At 38.6% G+C, this 21,368-nt stretch overlaps 3 protein-coding genes across 6 annotated transcripts in view; 2 read left to right on the top strand and 1 right to left on the bottom strand.

Moving 5' to 3' along the window:
- Positions 1 to 21,368, bottom strand: part of LOC129748667 (GTP-binding protein Di-Ras2) — a 454,908-nt gene that overhangs the window by 142,966 nt on the left and 290,574 nt on the right. For 3 of the 4 annotated variants that reach the window (XM_055743341.1, XM_055743342.1, XM_055743340.1), the window contains one exon: positions 19,471 to 19,501. The exons of the other annotated variant lie outside the window; for it this stretch is intronic. The gene's annotated coding sequence lies outside the window, so the exon portion shown is untranslated. The remainder of the gene's footprint in view (positions 1 to 19,470; positions 19,502 to 21,368) is intronic. 4 annotated transcript variants of the gene reach the window in all.
- On the top strand, positions 3,585 to 5,357 carry LOC129748663 (alkaline phosphatase-like). Its single transcript, XM_055743335.1, has 2 exons — positions 3,585 to 4,858; positions 4,912 to 5,357. The coding sequence occupies exons 1-2, from the start codon at positions 3,617 to 3,619 to the stop codon at positions 5,311 to 5,313; spliced, it is 1,644 nt and encodes a 547-aa protein (XP_055599310.1). The 5' UTR covers positions 3,585 to 3,616; the 3' UTR covers positions 5,314 to 5,357.
- Positions 17,269 to 19,161, top strand: LOC129748661 (alkaline phosphatase-like). The gene is made up of 2 exons (XM_055743333.1): positions 17,269 to 18,560; positions 18,628 to 19,161. The coding sequence occupies exons 1-2, from the start codon at positions 17,316 to 17,318 to the stop codon at positions 19,099 to 19,101; spliced, it is 1,719 nt and encodes a 572-aa protein (XP_055599308.1). The 5' UTR covers positions 17,269 to 17,315; the 3' UTR covers positions 19,102 to 19,161.

The following is a 21,368-nucleotide window of genomic DNA, read 5'->3' as shown; positions in this document are numbered from 1 at the left end:
GAGATTTTCATCTTAACATACATTCGAGGTATTCAGAGTGGCCCACGTTACCCCACTCTCCCCTATAATATTATTGTGTGTTTTTTTATATCTACACTCATCCGAAAAGGAAACGTTAAATTCACCTGGATTTTCACGTAAGCGCTTATTACGTGAATTTTTGCTTGACTTACGTGAACCACTTATGAGCTAATACAAATTCCCCTGAATCGTACGTGAAATTCACATAATCGTTTGCTGTCACAACCAAGTCACATTTGATTTACGTGAAAATCCAGTGATCTCTCAAGTACAAAAGGATTAGGTGCGTTCTATGTGATGTTCACGTAGTTGTGAATAGCTTATTCACGTAAAATCTATGTGAAACAATACAGTACTCAATATGGCCTCCATCCAATCGTTTGTGATGGCTGCTACAGAAATTACGGGTGCTAGAGTAGCTGATTTTTCGTAAGTAACAAAAATTGTGTTGTGTGCTTGTTTTTAACATCTTTTCCTTTTAAAACAGGTTCCACGTGATTTTCATGGTGGCAAAAATCTATGTATATTTTCACGTAGTGGTCATGTGAAGAATTCTTTCGGTGTAGCGTAATAAGGGCGAAACTTGCAGTTAGCTTGAAACGAGGAAAATCGCGTTTGAAGTTTCAGAACATCTAATAGAATCCTATTTAAAAAATCGACCACTGTTTGTTCAAGAAAATCAAGAAATGGGCATTATATTCACTTATTGTTCGTTGGTTATTAAGAACTTTAACTTTTTTCACTAAATTTAAGATTTTTTCAAGTTTCGCTCATTCATGAAGTTTCACCCTTTTGTCATACACGAAAAAACTAATTAGGCCGTTTGGTCACACACGGTCAACTCAGTTACGCTTCTTGGCCCTACACGAATAAAAATTAACCCCATTTTTAATAGGCGTAACTTCATGTTTCAATGTTTCAACGAAAATCCATCAACTGGAAGTTTCGCCCAATTGAAATTTATCAATTTTAAAGTTTTAAGTGATTTTAAGATGAAACCCCGTTTATTACAGGGTCCAGCAATTGAACTGCTACATTACTTCAACAGTAATTATTTCATTGCACACGAAACAGTATTGAACGACCCCTCGTCGCATTGTCTACATTAAGTCTTAACTATCATTGGATGTAAGTGTTACTTTTGCAATCAGGCGTTATCCGGAAAAATGGATCTCGAACAGAAACGTAGCGCTGTGGTTGCCTTGTTCCTAGCTGGCAAACGGCAGAAGGAAATACATAGTTCGTGAGCTGTCTGATATAAGTGTGTGCAGAAGTTTTGTATACCATACAATTAAAAGATACCTGGAGACCGGAAGTGCCAGAAAATGGTATGGTGGGGGACGCCGACCTACTGTGGTGACACCTGCCATGGCGAAGATCGTCAAGAAGCGCCTTAAGAGAGATCCTCGTCGTAGTGCCACTAAATTGGCAGAGGATCTCAACATATCGGATCGAAGTCTCCGTCGGATCCTGAAAGATAAACTTCAGACCAAGCCCTACAAGATCCAAAGGTTCAAGACCTTACGGTGAAGCAGAAACAAGAACGGGTAAAAAGAGGGAAGGCGCTGCTGAAGAGGGCCGCGGAAGGAAGGTTGAAGAATATCGTGTTTACCGACAAGAAACTCTTCACCGTACAGCAATTCGTGAATAAGGAGAACGACAGAGATTGGTTGCCAGACAGATCACGAAGCCATGTCGACTTGCTGACGGCCACCCGGCGACAGAACCCTATGGGCTTCGCTGTTTGGAGTATGTTCGAGGCCGAAGTCTGCTCTAAGAAACATGAAGGTGTGGAGGTCCTGAAGCGACATCTCGTGGCAGCCTGGGATAAAATACCAGAAGAACACCTGCGGGTCTCATACGATGCGTTCCTCGACTGTCTGCGACGAGTGGTTAAACTCAAGGGCGAACAAATCGAACTTTACCAGTGAATTTTGAAAAAGTAATTTGTTTTCAAGGAAAATGGTGATTTTTTTTCGCTGCGAATTTTAATCCCGGAAAAATATTTCATTGTTACATATTAATTGTTATTTGTGCTGAAAAACTGTTGGGAAGTTGGATGCTTTGACTTTGAGTTTGCATAGTATAGATTCTTATTTGGTAGAAGTTCTACATGCCTTATTTATTGCCAAAATTGGTGAATGATGTTTAGCGGCTGGAGCTGGTGCCGAAGCTGAAAGAAAATGTACTTTAACACAAGATACTTCCTGCGAATCGTTCGTCAGATCAAACATTCGAAGAAGACCCGGATTACATCAAAATTTCAATGAAGCTGAAGTCAGAATCTTTGACCAATTGGTTCTATTTTTTTTTTTTTTGTTTCGATTATAGTCGTTTTACCAATTGGTTCTATAAGGCCCCATCATTGCATACAAATGGTACTTTGAAGAGGAAGGAAGAATGCGCTGAATTCGGTGAGATTGTTCAATTTATAGGAATCTGTGCAACATATCATTATTATTATATTACCAAGTTCTATTTGCCATATAGGATGCCCCATATTTAAAACCCTCCCCATTCCTTTCTGAAACAGCTTCATGGGTCGTATGAGTTCTCTGCACCTAAAGAGTTTATTTCGCTGTTTCAGAACTTTCCTATCATGATTACATTGACTTGCCACGGTGTGCATTATAGTACCTCACTGAAAATCAAAGCGGCACTTGAAATATGTATTGAATCCAGATACTTATTTTGGCATCTCGTGTTGGCTCTGATTAACAGTTGTACTTTATGTATCAGCCAATGCAAGATGTGTGTAGTCACCCTCTGCTATGCTATGCCTCTGCTAGTAATTTGTTTTCAAGGAAAATTGAATAAATTTGAACTAAGAAGTTTTTGTTTTAATCAATTTATACGTTTATTTCAATCTAGCACTTCAATTGCCGGACCCTGTAGGTAAAGTGCAACCGCGTATATCCGGAAAGATCGTTAACTCGATTTGTTTACATTAGGCAGTTTCGCCCTTTTGAAATGTAGCGCTTGATATGAAATCTCATATCGCCTGTTCGTTTTTCAGTTTGATGAGAAAAAAATCTCCGTAAGATGAGATCTCTATACTGTAGGGATATAAAAAAGGATGAGCATTACGGGTGGCAGCTAAATGGGTCATGCCGAATTTCAAAAACCGAATAAATATTTTTTGTAGATTGGCCCTAACCTGTGCAAAATTTCAGCTTAACCGGACTGGATTTAAGGGTGACTCAAAGCGCTCAAAGTTTAAGTTTCTTAACCCTAGTGATTGTAATGATGAATGCAATTCGTATTCAGTTGAAAAAATTGTAATTTTTTTTTTTTTTAAGTTTTACTTTATTGCCTCAATCTTTGGCTCCCAGATCAAACATAATCTCTCACTTGACTGCAGCCAAATAGCTCCGTCCCCAGAATTTGTGATTCTATATTATGGTACCTCCAATAAAAATCTGTCATATTTATTCAGATAACACTGAATTATCTCTGCGCTTTCTTCTTTACAACGATCTCGCTAAAAACTGGTTCGAGGGTAAAATATATCTTTAAGGATATATATCTTCGTTGTTCGTTAAAGTTTGTGCAGTCCGCATCGGGAAGATACCAGTTTAACGCCATTTTAGTTGCAATGAACGGTTTGGTGACAGTGGTTTTGGTCGCTAGTTTCGGTCAAATTTTAGAAGCTGTCGAGCTAGCTGTAGAAGCCGATCGAACTTACGATGCAGATAAGTTTCACAAAGTGTCCAAATTTAAAGTTCCGATTGATCCCGGTGATAGGAATGAAGCTTCGTCGACCTATTGGAATCATCAGGCTCAGAAAACGCTATGGGAAAAGTTGAACGAAGATCGGATCGATAGGAAGCCAAAGAACATAATTTTCTTCGTGGCTGATGGAATGTCCGCGACCACAATTACCGCAACCCGGATGTACCTGGGAAACGAGAATGTTCGGCTATCGTTCGAGGAGTTTCCTCACGTAGCCTTGACGAAGACGTACTGCGTGGACAATACGGTACCAGATTCTTCCTGTACGGCCACGGCTTTCATGTCCGGTGTGAAAACGAGGAAGGGAATGATCAACGTGGGACCAGGAGTTGAACGTTCTAATTGTGACTACAATCGAGCCGAGCACGAGTTCAAGGGATTGTTTAAGTGGGCTCAGGATGCAGGGAAACTGACTGGGGTGGTAACGACAACGCGAATCACTCACGTAACACCGGCTGCAGCGTATTCGAGTGTGGCTGATCGAGAATGGGAACATGATGGTGTTCTGCTAGATAGTGGTTGTGATCCTCAGAAATATCCCGACTCAGCTCAACAACTGGTTCATGGGGATGTTGGGAAGAAACTGAGGGTTGCCCTTGGAGGAGGAAGGGCAAATTTTCTTCCACAAGCAGCATTGGATGAAGAATCGCTACCAGGTAAGCGAAGGGATGGAAGGAACTTGATAGACGAATGGAAGAGAGTTCATGAAGGCAATCGAACACACTACGTTTGGAATAAGCAAGCTTTGAAGGGCATCGACTTGAAGAATACAGACTATTTATTAGGTCTGTTCGACAGCGATCATTTTCTGTACAGTCTGCAGATTGATGAGCGGAAGCTAGGGGATTCAAAACCTAAACTACCGGAATTGGTTGAAGCGGCTATTGGAGTGCTCGCTAACAAAAGCGAAGATGGTTATGTGCTGTTCGTTGAAGGAGGCATGATCGACATAGCTCATCACTACAGCTGGGCGAGACTCGCTCTGCAAGAGACAGTCGACTTTGAACGTGCCATCGAGCTTGCTCGGTCGATGACCTCCGAAGAAGATACACTGATCGTGGTTACCTCGGATCATGGTCATGCGTTCTTTTTCAACGGCAATACGGTAAGGCTGTTCAAATTTGGTACCTATTCAACCACTGAGTAATATTTTTCCAGGTTCGTGGACAAGATATCCTAGGGGTGGCCAACATCAGTGAAGTCGATGGACTCCCATACACTACGCTTGGTTACGCAGTTGGAGACGGGTACTTCGTTCACCATAAGGATCCGAATCGCACTCAACGAGTCGACCTCAATACCTTGAACTTCAACCCAATCGACTTCAAATGGCCAACGACCTTCCCGATGATTTCTTCGCCGCACTCCGGAGAAGATATGATAGTATATGCCAGTGGTGCTCGAGGGCATCTCTTTAGCGGAGTTATTGAGCAGAACGTCCTTCCGGAACTGATTGCTTACGCAGCAGAAATTGGCAACTATCGCTCAAAATCAACATCAATTGCTACCGGTTTACAGCTTTTGTTGCTATCAACTATCTTAGGTTTGGTTTTACAATAATGCTGTTGTAGCACTTGAACAAATAAATCCAAATCAATCGGAAACACTATAGCTACTTAATTGCCCTTCACAAACACTCGATTCAAACACTTATCACATTTCGATTGTTTTACAGCTGGTATCATCTGTCTGTCTGGTCTGGTCTCGAACTTTGTATTCAACTTGTTGAATGTAAGCCTTAAGTGTCTTCATAAGCCGCACCTCCTCACTTCATTCTCGCCATGTGAGCCACACGCGATTTTGACAAGACGATTAGACCACCTTAGTTACTTACTGGCTGCTGGCTGGTAACGTGATAAGGCTTTGATGGGTGCGTTCCCGGATGATGATTGTGATGATGATGGCCGATGATGAGTGGCGGTGATCATCATGCTATTATGTTATTTGGCAAAAGCTATTCCAAACTGCAATTTATCTTATCTTTTCGGTCTTGTCAAGGTTGTCTGCAGATACATTCTTAATTGACGGGTTCCAAAGTTCAGGTTGACATCTTATTGGATCATGTTCTACAAATTTTAACCTCCTCGAATGGTTGGAGATCCTGTTTTTTTTATTAAATCTTTTAAGAATCTTATAATTTTTTTTAAATGAATAGATTTGAGAGTATTAAATTGCACATTAAAATAATACATTTCGAAACCAGAGATTTGAATGATCCAAATCAAAGGTGATATTCTCCAAAATAACAACTCAAACTCCAAGTTTCTTATACAAAATATTGTAGACCGTCTAAAGCCGTTCATTAGTCGCCAAGGACCTTGATATAATTTTGAAAAATTTAATTTACGACTTCTATATCCTATGACCTCTTTACTGTGCTCTTGCGGATTGCCAAGTACGGAGTGCAAACCTTTGAAAGGTTTTCCATGAAACGGACATCGATTTGAATTCAAATGTACATGTACGCTTCAAAGATTATTCAGTTGACGAAAGCAAAAGAATCAAAATAATAATAAGAAAGAAAAAAAAAATTGAGTACATGAATTCAATCAATAGCTATTCCTGCAGTTTTTTATGCTGATCAGGAAAATGGTTCAAGATCAGACTCCAAAATTAGGACCCGTTATTAGAATCCAGGATCAGGAGACGAACTCAGATAAGAACCGAAATGCTCTATATAAGAATCAGGATCCGCGAGCAGTATTAAGTAATCCGACATCAAGTTCTGAAGCCCCAATCCAGGATCAGTTTTCAGAATTCGATACCAGGATTTGAATTTTGAATCAGGACCCGGGGTTACAATCCGGAATCAGATCAGTGTCCAGGGTCAGAATCCAAAATCAGGACCCTGGACTCAGGGTAAGGATCTAAAGTTTTCAAAATCTTATCAGAAAATAGATTAGAATACGGGATCTGAAGTCAGGATCAGGAAATGGAAACTAGAATCTAGATTCAGGATGCAGAATCTAGAAAAAGATTGAGATCTATTATCCACTCCACGGTCAAGATTGAATGGTTGGGATCAAAATCAAAGATCAAGTGTTAAAAATGATGTATTTTTAATGTATGCTGCCACCACAATTCAGTGTAGCGCAACGCGTTTCAATTTTGTTTGGACATTTGTATGGAAAAAGAAAATTATGCGTATTAAAACTTCCAGAAAATTCAAAATAGTTTGAATTGAACTTAGTCTTTAATTATTGGTTTTGACTTGTCTTAAGCTGCATTTTTTCTAACATGACAAACAGCTAAGTTTTTCATGGAAAAAGTTATAACCATTTCACAATAAAAAATCCGAACTCAATGAATATTATTTATAAATGGTCGGTTTTGCTGGCTAGAGTTCTCACAATTTCAAGAAATGGTTTTGTCAAATTGAATAGGTCACCAAATGCATTGGCTATGCAAAGCAGTATTTGCGGTTTTATTTTTGCATCTTACTGTTAACATCATTTAAATGGGCAACAAACAACGCTAAAATTTAAAGAAAATTGTGAAACATTTTTTGTACAACATCGAATATCTTTTCTGGGTTGAACGTTAGGTTTAAGAATAGTTTACATGAAATGTACTGCAAGAACCAAGGAATATTTTAAAAAAACCCAAAGACAAACTTTTATTACACCTCTGGCGATTTTCCAATGAAAAATTTTATTTTCCAAACAATTTTCCATACAAAATTTAAACTCATTACACTAATTCACGACGGAATGAATCGCTTCCAAAAATTTTTTAGTTATTTTTGGCAGTAAAAACCACAAAAAAAATTATGGAAGGTGTAAAAATGAATAAACTTGAAATTTTCATACAAAGATTGCAGCGGTCTATTATACCTACATATGGCATTTCCGAAACAGAGATGTGGCGTATTCGCTCTTCACTCAAATCGAGGCAAATTTGTCAATCATATGATCGATGATGATCATATGATCGATAAGGTTTCAAGTTATTTGTTGTTTCAAAGAAAAGTCTACATTTCAAAAAAAAAGAAGCTAAATTTAAAACAATAATTCTGCCTCTTAGTGAAAACTGTGGGTTTTGCTCAGATTAAGTCAGAAGCTTGATAACCATTTAAAATCAAACAAATATAGAATGGTTTTTTATCTGTTAACTTATTATTTAAAATTTATTCTTATATTCTCGCTTCTGTTTCCTTTCAGTTTCTAGTACTGCCATATATGTTAATTTTTTTTGTTGTTAAAAACGAACACAAACACACACAAGATCTCAATGAAACTTGATATTTCCTCGAAGAGATTCCTTTTTACATGACTCTAAACTTACAACTTTCGAGGATATGATGGTTAGCATCAACCATATGCTAAAACCACCAACCCACAGAAAGTGTACTATGTTATGCTGTGACCGGGATTCGATCTCATGACCGTGCTTAGGCTGTTGTCTGTGCCACGCGATGCGGCTTATCTTTTTGTAAAGAATTGTGAACATATCTTTATTATAACATTTCTTTCTCTAAGACACGAATGCCACAAACGTGGTAAAGTGTCTATTGTTAGAGAGAAAAAAAATTTCGTTCTAAATTTAAATATTGTTGAAGATTGTTTCATTAATTTTTCAATCGTCTCAGGATAATGTAAATTCACTCCTCGATTTCTTATTTTTTCTTTATTCTAGCTGCCTTTTTTAAAATAAATACGAACAATGTCACTACTAAAAGTAATTTTCATTATTTCACGAAAGTTCTTGAAATAAAGTATCTGAACACCCTGCAAATTTAAATTGAAAGTTGATTTGCGAAAGTGACCTGTATGTGCAGCAGCATTTTGTGCATAGTTATATGGAATTAATTTATAAAAAAAATCGCAGTCAATTATCGTTCGTTTTAAACCACCAAGCATAACACTAAAATAATTTCAAACAAAATACATAATTTATCGGCTTACCATAAGGTCATACCGTATCTGCTGCGAGAGTATTGGAAAGGTCCGACTTTTTTAAACTTCTTATCGCTGCCTCATAGATATAGATAGGAGTTTCCTTAAGAAATGTTGTAGCATTGTAATTTATTTTTGATGGCTATTTAGTTCTGAGCGTGTAGTGATTGTGTTAATTCAAGCCAACATTCAATGTTTATAATTAAGAGTGTAACCTGTCAAACGAAAACACATGTGTAAACATAAACAAAAAGAGAAGAAAACAACATAGAACAGCAAAACAATTCACCGTTTCGGTTTGTGTCGCGCAGTCCGTTGCATCCCGAAGCCGTAAATTATAAAGGAACCGGTCGTTTCCCATCGGCGAGAGGTGAGCGAAAATAATTCGGAACAAACGGATTGGATAAACATCCATTCTTTTCAACTCCCAGGCATCTCGCCACAACATCCAGCGTCGAAGATGGTAGACTGTGCTGGTAGTCTTAATTCCAACGGCCCCAACTGGGTGAGTGACGATTAGCGCTTATGAAACTTTTGAGAAAAAGGAACAACATTTGGTTTTCTACAGGGCCGTTGTTGCAGAGCCGAGTGTCATTGTTCGGGAGCACAACGCACTATTAGTGCTCGTTTGGCCAAGTCGCAACAGAACCAGCTGGAAGCAGACAGCGGAAGTGCTCCGGGCAGTGGTGCGTGCCCGTGGAGCAGTGCAACCAGGCAGGGTTGCCAGAAAATCCGAGATATTAAGCTGTGATACACCTGTGCCGTCCGAGCTGTGATATGATTGTTGTTATTGTTTGGATGTTATGGTAGGAAACGGGCCCGTGAGTAGAAATTGTGTTAAGCTAGCCTAGGTTTTTAATGTGTCGTATAAGTAAAAATGTAAATTGCTACAAGTTTTGGGTTTTGAGTGTTTGTGTTTTGGGTAAAAGTTAGCCGTGCAGCACACACTGAGAGGCAGTGGTGCTCAACTTGTTTCATTGGCGCCCAACACAAAAACCCACTAAATTATGCTACCGCAAAAGTTAAAATATGTCTTGAATTTGTGATTTATGTTTTGAATTCGAGATTAATGTTGTATTTGGTGATTAATGCTAATCTTTATAATTTTGTGGATTTGATACTACTTTTTATTCTTATCGATACCCACATCAAATTATTTTTTTAATCTTAGCATAAGTTTTATGAAGTTCAGCATGCAATTAAATCATTTTTTTATAAGAAAATCTTTCTTTGAGAAGCTTTTCAAAAAATGATCAACGTAAAATCATCTCATGACCGACATTTTTGTGAGATATTGTTAAAGCTATGACCACAGAACCCTGTCTGTGTACTACATCGTCATCGATCCAGAAACACCGTAAGCCGAACGGGTAAATTCGAGCATTTGTCAAGCGCAGCGAGCAACAACACCTTTCACTACCTCCTCGCTTGACGACTATACAGCTACGTCCATCACCAAGGGTGATCAACAAAGAGATCTTCTTAGACTCAGCAAACACGCACAGCGTCAATCACCACACTACACCGAACGTGACAGTATGCCCGACTAGAGCATTGGTTAACGCCTTCGCAAGCGGATAGAGCTCATCCGCAGCGACAGTGCGGAATTCACGCTGCAAATCTGCTCCCCGAGCGACAGCAGTAATTTCCTCGACATGGACAACACATACTGAAGCAGTACGGAGTGTGCAGGTATCGTCTGGACAGGCTCCTCAGTAAATGGAGGTCAAAAACAGGACCATGCAGACCGAGAACACCTGGAAACGACTCTTCAGCGCTGAAGCGCTTGCCGTTCACGAACCGAGAGAAATCGTACTCTGTGTACTGGACGCAGCTCACAGAGAATTCCGACAAGAGATAGTATTGGAATGCCAAAGCTAGGTATCCCAATACAGCACCGAAAGATGTCACTTTGCACCCGTAAGACCTCCTGCGGGTCAGCCGTTAGTCAGGGCGGGAGAAACTGACCGTGTTCATGCGTTATGCAAACACGCCGTTACTGGAACGTGACAAACCAGCAAATCGCTCCTTTAAGCGAAACCGTTTGTGAGAAGGCATGCTGAACTTATTGTCATTTCCAAGGGAAGTAGCATAAATGGGGTCGCCAAGAAAACCCTCCATTCAAAAGCAACGCGATCTGGAGGCGCGGTAAAACCTCCATTCGGGCTCTTGGCGATCAGGGAACTAAATTCTCCCTTTCCACGGATTTGCTGCTTTTCCCTCTTTTTAATCACCATATTTTTAACCTCTTTTTAATTTTTATATTTGTTCAATGTTTTGTGTTTTTGAGCAAATTTGTAATGTTTAAGCTACTGTTTTGTGACTGTAACCGTAGCGGAGGCAAGAATTTGAAAGCTGGTACAGGAACGGTCAGAGACGATTTGCCAAGACTCGTTGGCGTTCGGTCAAGTCTTCCAGAAGTCGCTGGAGTAGTATTCTCGATTTGGGCCTTTAAGTTTCGATCTGGCAAGCATTGTTGTGGCTTGCGAAGTTTCGTGGTTGCCTTAGGGTGGCCAGACCGATGTCTCTGATCGTTGCCTAGGTATAGAGGTTTTGAATTTTTCATGAATCGTTTGTCTCCGATTCATGAAAAATTCTTCCGTTGCGGTAGTGTATGTAGCATTGTAATTTATTTTTGATGGCTATTTAGTTCTGAGCGTGTAGTGATTGTGTTAATTCAAGCCAACATTCAATGTTTATAATTAAGAGTGTAACCTGTCAAACGAAAACACATGTGTAAACATAAACAAAAAGAGAAGAAAACAACATAGAACAGCAAAACAATTCACCGTTTCGGTTTGTGTCGCGCAGTCCGTTGCATCCCGAAGCCGTAAATTATAAAGGAACCGGTCGTTTCCCATCGGCGAGAGGTGAGCGAAAATAATTCGGAACAAACGGATTGGATAAACATCCATTCTTTTCAACTCCCAGGCATCTCGCCACAACATCCAGCGTCGAAGATGGTAGACTGTGCTGGTAGTCTTAATTCCAACGGCCCCAACTGGGTGAGTGACGATTAGCGCTTATGAAACTTTTGAGAAAAAGGAACAACATTTGGTTTTCTACAGGGCCGTTGTTGCAGAGCCGAGTGTCATTGTTCGGGAGCACAACGCACTATTAGTGCTCGTTTGGCCAAGTCGCAACAGAACCAGCTGGAAGCAGACAGCGGAAGTGCTCCGGGCAGTGGTGCGTGCCCGTGGAGCAGTGCAACCAGGCAGGGTTGCCAGAAAATCCGAGATATTAAGCTGTGATACACCTGTGCCGTCCGAGCTGTGATATGATTGTTGTTATTGTTTGGATGTTATGGTAGGAAACGGGCCCGTGAGTAGAAATTGTGTTAAGCTAGCCTAGGTTTTTAATGTGTCGTATAAGTAAAAATGTAAATTGCTACAAGTTTTGGGTTTTGAGTGTTTGTGTTTTGGGTAAAAGTTAGCCGTGCAGCACACACTGAGAGGCAGTGGTGCTCAACTTGTTTCAATGTAGTGTAGGAAAACTCGAATCACCAAAATGGATCCTGATCTGTAACCTTTCCCCAGCTTTCACAACCCTTTCCTTGGATATTTAAATATAGATTCACAGACGTATGTATAGACGGTTTCTACAGTTGGTGATATTGATTTTCCTTTGTTTCCGAATTTTTCAAAATAAGTCTTTGGAATATAAAGGGATAAAAGGTTTTCCATAAAACGAGCATCAATTTGAACGCGAATGCCCATAAACACTTGAAGGATTACAAAGGAGTTGACAAATAAGAAAAAATCAAGATTATAATAAATGAGAAATAAAAGACATGAACGCAACCTATAGCTATTCTGGCAGTTGTTATTGCTGATGAAAATACGGATTCAAGATCAGGCTCCGAAATTAGGACCCGGGATAAGAATCCAGGATCTAGAGACGAGCTCAGGTCAGGACCAAAATCCGGGTCGTAAATTCCGGATGAATATGAACGCTCAATATTAGAATCAGAATGCGTGAGCAGTCTTAATACGACATCAAATCCAGAAGGCGTAATCAGGATCCAGGTATAGCTTATGAAATCGATACCAGGGTGCAGGATTTGAATTTTAAATCAAAACCCGAGATTACAATCCGGGATCAGGATTCAAAATCCAGGAATAGGGACAAGACAAGGGTCCAGGTTCAGAATCCAGAATCAGGACCCTGGACCCAGGATCTGAAGTCAGCATCTTCAAAATCATATTAGAATCATGATTATCAAACGGGATCAAGATTCAGGATCAGGAAATGGAGTCTTGAATCTAGATTCAGGATCCAAAGTCTAGGAAAATATTCAGGATCAAGATTTATGTTCTAGGCCACGGTCAAGACCAGTGTTCAAAATTTTCACAGTCAAAGCTCAATCTTTACTGAAGTGACAGCATCCTCTCTTTCAAAGTCAAAGCTTTGAAATAGCTTTCATTTTTGTATCTTTCAAAGTAAAGGAGCTTTTTACCGTATTCATTTCCTGTCAAAATCCTTTCAAATTCATTTGAAAGCCGCTCCAGTCATATTCAATTGAGGATGATTGATGTTCTTGTTCATGTATATTTTTGCAGGTCCTTGATGAAAATATTCGCTTCCTGAATATTTTTTGTCTCTCATATTAAGAATAAATAGGCACTACGAGATGTTTTATATGATAGCTGCAATCGAAATTGCGTAGTCCTTCGCCTACTGATGACATAATTTGAAGATCAATATTTTTCAAAACAAAAAATAATCAAAAATTGGTTTAATGTTTTTTTGTTTATATTTTGAATTTCTATGAAATATAACTAGAATTGGAAAGATAAACGAATGTGTATGCCAAATCAATCCATAATTCCAAGAAAATCACTGAAAACTACACACATCAAAACAATCTTGTGTGCAATCGAATTTTGCATACACCGCGTCATGTCCTTTACACCGCCGCACGCAGTAGTGTTTGTTGTAGTTGCTGTATTCAAGCGTTCCTTGGCGCTCTTTCAATCCTTCATGACTGAAAATGTCTGCCTTTCAAATGAATATGAATATGAATAGCGCACACAGTCATCGAAAATTGAAAGGCGGTTTCCAGCTTTCATTCCTATTGGACTGAAGGCCGGGCTGGTATTCGTTCAATTGGAAAAGACTGACAGCAATAATGGCTGCATGTGAGCTTGAAAGTCGAAAAGCTTCATTGCGACAGGAATGAGTGTTGCGCGACTTTGAGCTTGTGCTGCGTTCGGCTTTCAATGATTGAAACGAATATTTGTGACACTGGTCAAGACTGAATGGTCAGGATGAGGACCAAAGACCAAGTGGTCCAGGGTCCAGGATCAGGTTTCAGTTTCAGGATCTTCAAGGCTCAGAGATCAGGTTCCGAAAACCTAGATCTGGATTGGAATCCGGGATCAGCATCCCCGATGAGAATTCAAGTCAAGACCAAAATTTAAGGCTACTCAGAATCCAGAATCTTGGTCAAAATGACAATCCGGAATTGTGATGTGGGTGAGATTCAGAAAACATGATTTGCGGAGCATTGTGAAATCAAGATTCAGGATCCGGACCGAGTATCGGGATCACAATGAAAAACCGGGATCAACATTAACATTCAATATAAGAATCAGGAACCGTGAACAGTATTAAAACAGACATCAAGTTCAGAAGCTGTAACCAGGATCCAGGCTTCAGAGTACGCTGCAGAATTCGATTCTAGGATCCAGGATTTGAATTTAGAATCAAGACACGGGATCAGGATTCAAGATTGAGGATCAGGACCCTTGATTCAGCTTCAAAATTTGGAGTTAGCGTCTTTAAAATCAGGATATAGGATTAGAATCTGGGATCAGGATTCAAGTTCAAGATCTGGAATCTGGAGTTGAGATCAGGGTCAAGCTTCAGGACAAAGATTCAGGATTCAGGCTATAGGATGAGCATTTAAGATCCACGGCCAGGATAAACAATCCAGAATATATGAGGCCTTCAGAGTCAAAGGGCTGCAAAATGATCGATTTTGAGTTAATTATGCTAAAGAATTCTTCATATTACAAACTATGTTTAGTGATTCTTCCAATTTCATTTACTTTCTTTTATAATTGAACGAAAAATACATATTTTCGAAAACTATACGGAAAATGGTTAAAATTAACAACTTAAAAGCGTGAAATGAGCTTAAATACACTTATATCCCCCTCTGGCTCCAAGGGTCTCATATAATTAATATGAATTTTCCGTGATAAGAATCAATATTAGAATCATTAGAATCTATTTAAGATCAAAATTTAGGGTCATTATTCTATGGTCAGGATCAGGGTCAAAGATCTACACATATTTAGGGCTACTGAGAATATCAGAATGAAGAAACCAGTATCCGGAATTGTAATCTTGAGTAAGAATAGAAAAACGGAATTCATGGTAGAATGTTTTGAACAATGCTTTGAACAATAACACGAATGTTCAAGTTAGAAGTTAATGTGAATTTTAATTATGAGAAAAATGTTTTAAGCTCCTGTGTAAAATTTTAGTTCCTTGATAAAGAATAAATATAACTCGAAACGTTGCACAATGAAAAAATTTGACCTCAAACTCCCTAAACACTCGAAACCGCCGTATTATGGACCTGGAAAAAATACTTATCTAACGAGAATTTTCACAGAAATTAAAATATGCCTTCAGATTTGGCAGGAGACATCTTAATGAGTTGTTATCATATTATTTGAAGTCATTGCAATTTTGTAAATCGAGCTGAAAGGTGTTTATAAACATACTTGAAATTATTCGAACGGATCAGGAGATCTTAATGAGCGATCTGTTTTGCCCCCTTTACTCCTATGAAGAAAATGTCGTTTTAAAAATAATTACTTCATATCTCACTAGAGTTTTGATCGATTTTAACAAAATGAACATCATATTAATGGTTAAGAATGCATTAAACAACACTAAAAATTAAGGATCGACCGACTAATGTATTAGATAGTTAATTACATCCTTGTGAAAAACAAAATTCTCAAAAAGAATTCAGATCCTCAATTGAAACTATGCAACAACTACCGTCAAACGGGGCATCATGCAACAGCAGTGTTTGATGCAACATTTGTATTCCACAAAACTAAGATATTCAATTTAAATTTTAATATAAAGTAATATAGTTCTAACTCAATGAATATTGTTCTGATTCAATGATAACAAAATGATGATGACATGGGATAGTTTTTTTTTTTTAAGTTTTTGATTCTCATAAAATGTTTAAAAACCGAGCAATCGATCTACAATTTTTACTTTTTTCGTTGCCGTAAAAAAAACTTTACCCAGTATGATGGATTGGCTTAATGATATTACGTACGAATAAATATTTTTCGGGATTCACCAAAATTTTTAAAATAAATATTTTTTTTAATTCATTTTCCAGTCAGGGCTAAAATGCATCAACATGCAAATCAAAGATTCACCTTTTCAATCTCATTTCCATATGATGGAATCTGATTGTTTTGCATCACGCGTTTGGTAATTTCAAAATTTCATCCAGCGAACTATGATTTTTTTTTATTACAGCTAGTAGATTTTTTTGAAGTGTTTTTACCCCCAAATGAACGCAGCACCCTTATGCTTTTTTTCTTTAAAAACAATTCTGACAAAAAAAAATCGAACAAAACTAATTTCAAGCCTTTTTATTTGCATTTTCATTGACAACAAAATTTGTTGCAACTTGCCCCTTTTTCCAAGTAGAGTGAAAGGTGAAAATCGCATGTTTTTGTGAATTTAAAAATAAATGGTAGAACCAATAATTTTTCTGACTACGCCGATTTGATGTCCCATAAAACTTAAAACTTTTCATGTACAAGCGGTATGATTATCTCAGGACATTAAGTTTTGAGAAGCCGTTGAAGATGAAAAGTGTTGTATGATGACGGTACCTCTGAGCTTATTATGACGTGGTAAACTTCAATATCTTCGAGTGGGAATCATTATGAAATATTTATCGTATTAAAATTGACCATGGGTGAGCTATGATTGGAATTTTAATTGAACATCCGCTTCCCATTATGCTCAAAGCGCTGCATCGCAGACTCAAGAGAGAAAATACCGATAAACTAACTCGAACTCGAACAGGCATGTTTAGCTGAGGTATTTATGTGATTTAAATGATTGGAATGATATTCACACTTTTTGCGGTCACTCGATTTAATATCTGGCACGTGTATTACATTCATCAAGCACGAAGGGAGATATGTAGCACGCAGTTCTCACGCATCATTTTAAATTCTTTTTAGGTTGGTTTGGATTGAACGATGATTTGCTGATTAAATTTCAAAAATCACTGCTTTCCGAATGATGTCTAAACCGAAAAACCTCTTCCGAAGTAATCCATCAACTATGTTGAAAAATTTGGCGCCGTCGAAAAAAACACAAACATTGAATCGCTTTTATATCGTTTGATTAAAAATAGAACGAAACGTGCCAATTTTTTTCCCGAACCCGTCCGAAAATATTTATTGCTCAATTGAAGAAATCGATTAACAGAAAAAAAATTGATTGATGAACTGTAAATGACTTTCGCTATCGAGAGCCATTGGGCGTGGCGGGCGTTAAATGCTTAAGAGATTAGTTTGGTGTTAAAAGCGATTGAAAATATTTAATCGGTAGAAAACATTTGGAACGAGCGCTTTGAGGGGTTAGTTATTGGTGCTTTCGACTGACGAAATGAAGTCCCTGCTCGTTTTGTTGGTTTTGGTCTTGTGGTCTGTTGTCAGTGGCCAGACAATTGTCGAAAAGGAGGATCATGAAAAGGATTATTACCATAGAGCTAATGGGTTGTCGAAGCAAGGTTTGAAGAAGAATGTCCCTGAAGAGGAAACGACATCCGAGTATTGGACAAGTACGGCACAGTCAACGTTGGAGAAGAAGCTGGAGGAAGCTACTGAGAGCCCGAAGAAAGCGAAAAATGTGATCTTCTTCATCGGCGATGGTTTGTCGCCTCAGACGATTTCAGCTACCCGAATGTACTTGGGTAATGAGAATGAAGAGCTTTCGTTCGAGAAGTTTCCTCATCTGGGTCAAGCTAAGACGTATTGCGTGAATCGGCAAGTTCCGGATTCGGCCTGTACCGGGACGGCTTACCTTTCGGGAGTGAAGATCAACTACGGAATGTTGAATGTGGCGGCGTCGATTGCTCGAAGTACCTGTGAGTACGAAAAGTCGGAAGAGACGGAGATATTCGGGATCATGAAGTGGGCCCAGGATGCAGGGAAAGCTACCGGAGTTGTGACGAATACTAGGATTACTCACGCTTCACCGGCCGCAGCCTACGCTCAAAGTGCGACTCGATCATGGGAGAGTGATGCCGATGTCGTGGCCAGTCGTTGTGATCCGGAGAAGACGATCGATATCGCTCGGCAGATGGTGGAGAATGAGGTGCCGGGAAAGTTCAAGGTCATACTCGGTGGTGGAAGGCGAGAGTTTTTGCCCAGCGGTTTTAGCGATGAGGAAAATTATGCCGGAAGACGATTGGATGGACGAAATCTCATCGAAGAATGGGTGAAGAACCATGAAGTATTGGGAGAAACAAGGTACGTGTGGAATAAGACCGAATTGATGGATGTTGATACGTCGAAGACGGACTACCTAATGGGATTGTTCGAAGGAAGCCACATGAGATACAATGTCCAGGTTCAACAAGGTAATGAACATGACAAGGAACCAAGTTTGGAGGAAATGACCCAAGTAGCCATTGAAATGATGCAAAAACATGAAGAAGGCTATGTTCTGTTTATCGAAGGAGGCCAGATCGATTTGGCTCATCATAGCACGTACGCTAGGATTTCGTTGGACGAAACAGCAGAGTATTCCAAGGCAATTGCAAAGGCTAGATCGATGACTAGTGAAGAAGATACACTGATTGTAGTGAGCGCAGATCACAGTCACACCATGATGTACAATGGATACACGGTAAGTTATATTTTCCCAACTGTAGATACTCTAAACAAATTCTCTAACACAACTGCAACTCAAACAGAAACGGGGTCAGGACGTCCTAGGGATTGCGGACATCAGCAACCGTGACTATCTACCGTTTGCCACGCTGAGCTACGCCAACGGCCGCGGCTACGAAGACACCTACACGCCGGAGAATCGTGCCATCCGGCAGGACATTTCCGATTTCAACTTTAACAGCATCAGCCGGCGGTATCCGGCCACTGCTCCGTTGGATTCGGAAACCCACGGAGCCGAAGATGTGAACGTGTACGCTTCCGGACCGTTTTCGCACATATTTGTGGGGAACTACGAACAGAATACGATTCCTCATTTGATGGCTTATGCTGCCGGAATTGGAGCTTATTTTGAGGAAGAAGAAACTACGACTACTCCTGGACCGGGGACTAGCACAACCATGGGTGTTTCAACAACGACGGAAGACGATGGAGCTCATGCTGTTATGATTTCTATCCCGTTGCTTTTACTAGCAATTCTTGTAGGATTACTTAATTGAAAAACTTCCCACAACAAGAACAACCTACTATGTGATATTAAACGCTTAGAAAAAATAATTTCAATAAACCCTTAAAAATTGAACCTTGAAAAGGGGGGCTCACTCACTAAATCCGTTGAAAATTGTCAAGCTGTCGCTATTGGACGTTGATATTGCTAGCCAGTTAACGTTTGATAAGATTGGCGTGATAGGCATTTGTTGTTGTTGAACACTTATCGGAACATATGTTCGTACATTGTTCGCCCCCGGATCCGGGAGAGGTCAATTTGGTGTATATATTTTGATTGCTTGTTTGGAGGATTAATTTTCAGAAGCGCTATTCGACGGTATTATCTAATCGATACGGTTTGGTATCTGTCGTATACTTACATGGTTATTGATATTTTTGACTTTCAAGTACCTGAGAAGAAAAAAAGAAAAAAATATAAGTGGAGTGCACTAAGTAATGTTTGAGTAGTTTTTGAAGTTTAATGGATGAATTTTCATTGTAGTTCATTGGCCTTGTTGTCTTTCATAAATTCACAAAAACTTTATTACTAGGATTGTAACCTTGGAAAATAATTAATCACTAGATCTTTATAGAGCAAAACATAGGACATAACATGGCCGAACTGATTTTTTTTTTAAATTAATTAACGGTTCATGTTTGCCTTCCTCTTGAAATTGATACTGTTCAACACATTTTTTTTTCACTGTTCAATATAGGGGGAATTCGTCTACTACCAGACACTTAGGGTTCTTAAGCAATAACTTCAAAAATAGATTTTTGTAAATATTGGTTCCTCTACTGCTTGAAGAGTATCAATATTATGATCACTAAACTATATTAGAAAAAATTAATTGACAACATATTCATGTGGTAAGAGAAATAATTTGATGTTAGTTTTCACTCATTTCCAAAAGTGTTGTCTATGGCCGGACACTACGAATTACTTCACCAAAGTTGTCAGTTGTCACCAATCGCACAAAAACGTAGCAAAATGACTGAAATCACTTGCACAGGTCTTGTGAGTATGTATTTTCCAGTATTGGACGTTCTATGAAGCCAGTCATAAAAGTTTTTTTTTTGACAAACCAGAATGAAACATTTGTTTCGAAAAAACTAGAGAAAAATTGTCTATGACAGGACAGCAAAATCTTAAGTTTCTCAGAGGACCAAAATAGTTTCGTTATTGAATCCTTATCTTCTGCTAATCATATGAGAGTGCTATAGAGATGAAAATTTTTTTAAATATTTTCTTGTCCGGTCATAGACAAATCGCATTTTTTTTATTTTCCTAATATTTTGTTTGAACTTCCATTTTATTATCTTATATCTACTGTAGTCGAAAGATAACCAATCAACGATGTCGTTCATATGCAGTTCAAGTTTTACAAACCGAAAAAACTGACCACAATACAAATGCAAAATTTAGGCGATCCTCTTCGTTCTACTAGGCAAATGCTTTAGATGCCTATCATTGGTTAACCTTTTCAGATTCGATTACTATATTTCTAACACCATATCAGGCTACTATTTACTTTATTTTCATGGCGTTAAAACATTATTAGGATATTGTGTTTTCGAAAAAATCTATGTTGTCCGGCCATAGGCGATGTCCGGACCATAGACAACTTCCCCCTACACTTCTTGTGCCAATTATTTTCAAAGCTCGTATTGCACTTTAAAAAAGCACGTTCCGATCTGTTCTACGTTTAATTTCATTTGTTTTTTTTTTGTTTCTAAATTGTGGCTTCGTTTCTTCATAGATTTTTCAATTTCCTCAGATTATCTTGTTTGAAATCGTTAGGAGTACATGAAGCAAAAAGCGTTTATTGTGATATTGAAAACTCAAACTCGTATCATCCTACGGTCTTGGAATGAGAAAAATACGTCTAGTTTCAGTCTAAACTTTCGAAAAACCAAAATAATTCTCCCATGCACGCGAGCCAAAGATTAAATGACGAATAAAATTATATACAAATTGGAGTCATATCAAACGATTCCTTGTAGAAGAACAAATGAGCAGAAATTTGCCATGGGACAAATTAGCACAAATTTTTACAATACTTGGCAATATTGGGGCATTTGATCTCGATTTTTTCAACAAAAAAAAAATCTTTAAGAAAGTGACTAAACCACCTAAGATTTTGTTGAAGATGAAATAAGTAGCAGTTGCTTTAGTCCTCCATTTATAAAACTATGTTCGTAGTGTTACTAAGTTAGTCCTTATTAAATCTTTTTTTTCCGTTCATTTGAATCCTTTTATTACAATCAATACTTAAAC

This window comes from Uranotaenia lowii, chromosome 2 (assembly GCF_029784155.1).
Source record: "Uranotaenia lowii strain MFRU-FL chromosome 2, ASM2978415v1, whole genome shotgun sequence".
In the NCBI taxonomy this organism is placed as follows: Eukaryota; Metazoa; Arthropoda; class Insecta; order Diptera; family Culicidae; genus Uranotaenia; species Uranotaenia lowii.
Note: the sequence above shows the minus strand (reverse complement) of the source record. Positions and strands in the feature narration are given on the sequence as shown.

Excerpts from the sequence above, each read along its gene's own strand:
- LOC129748663 (XM_055743335.1), top strand. The coding sequence starts at position 3,617 with ATGAACGGTTTGGTGACAGTGGTTTTGGTCGCTAGTTTCGGTCAAATT. Across the intron at positions 4,859-4,911 it reads TCTTTTTCAACGGCAATACG|GTTCGTGGACAAGATATCCT; the intron begins GTAAGGCTGTTC and ends ATATTTTTCCAG.
- LOC129748661 (XM_055743333.1), top strand. The coding sequence starts at position 17,316 with ATGAAGTCCCTGCTCGTTTTGTTGGTTTTGGTCTTGTGGTCTGTTGTC. Across the intron at positions 18,561-18,627 it reads TGATGTACAATGGATACACG|AAACGGGGTCAGGACGTCCT; the intron begins GTAAGTTATATT and ends CAACTCAAACAG.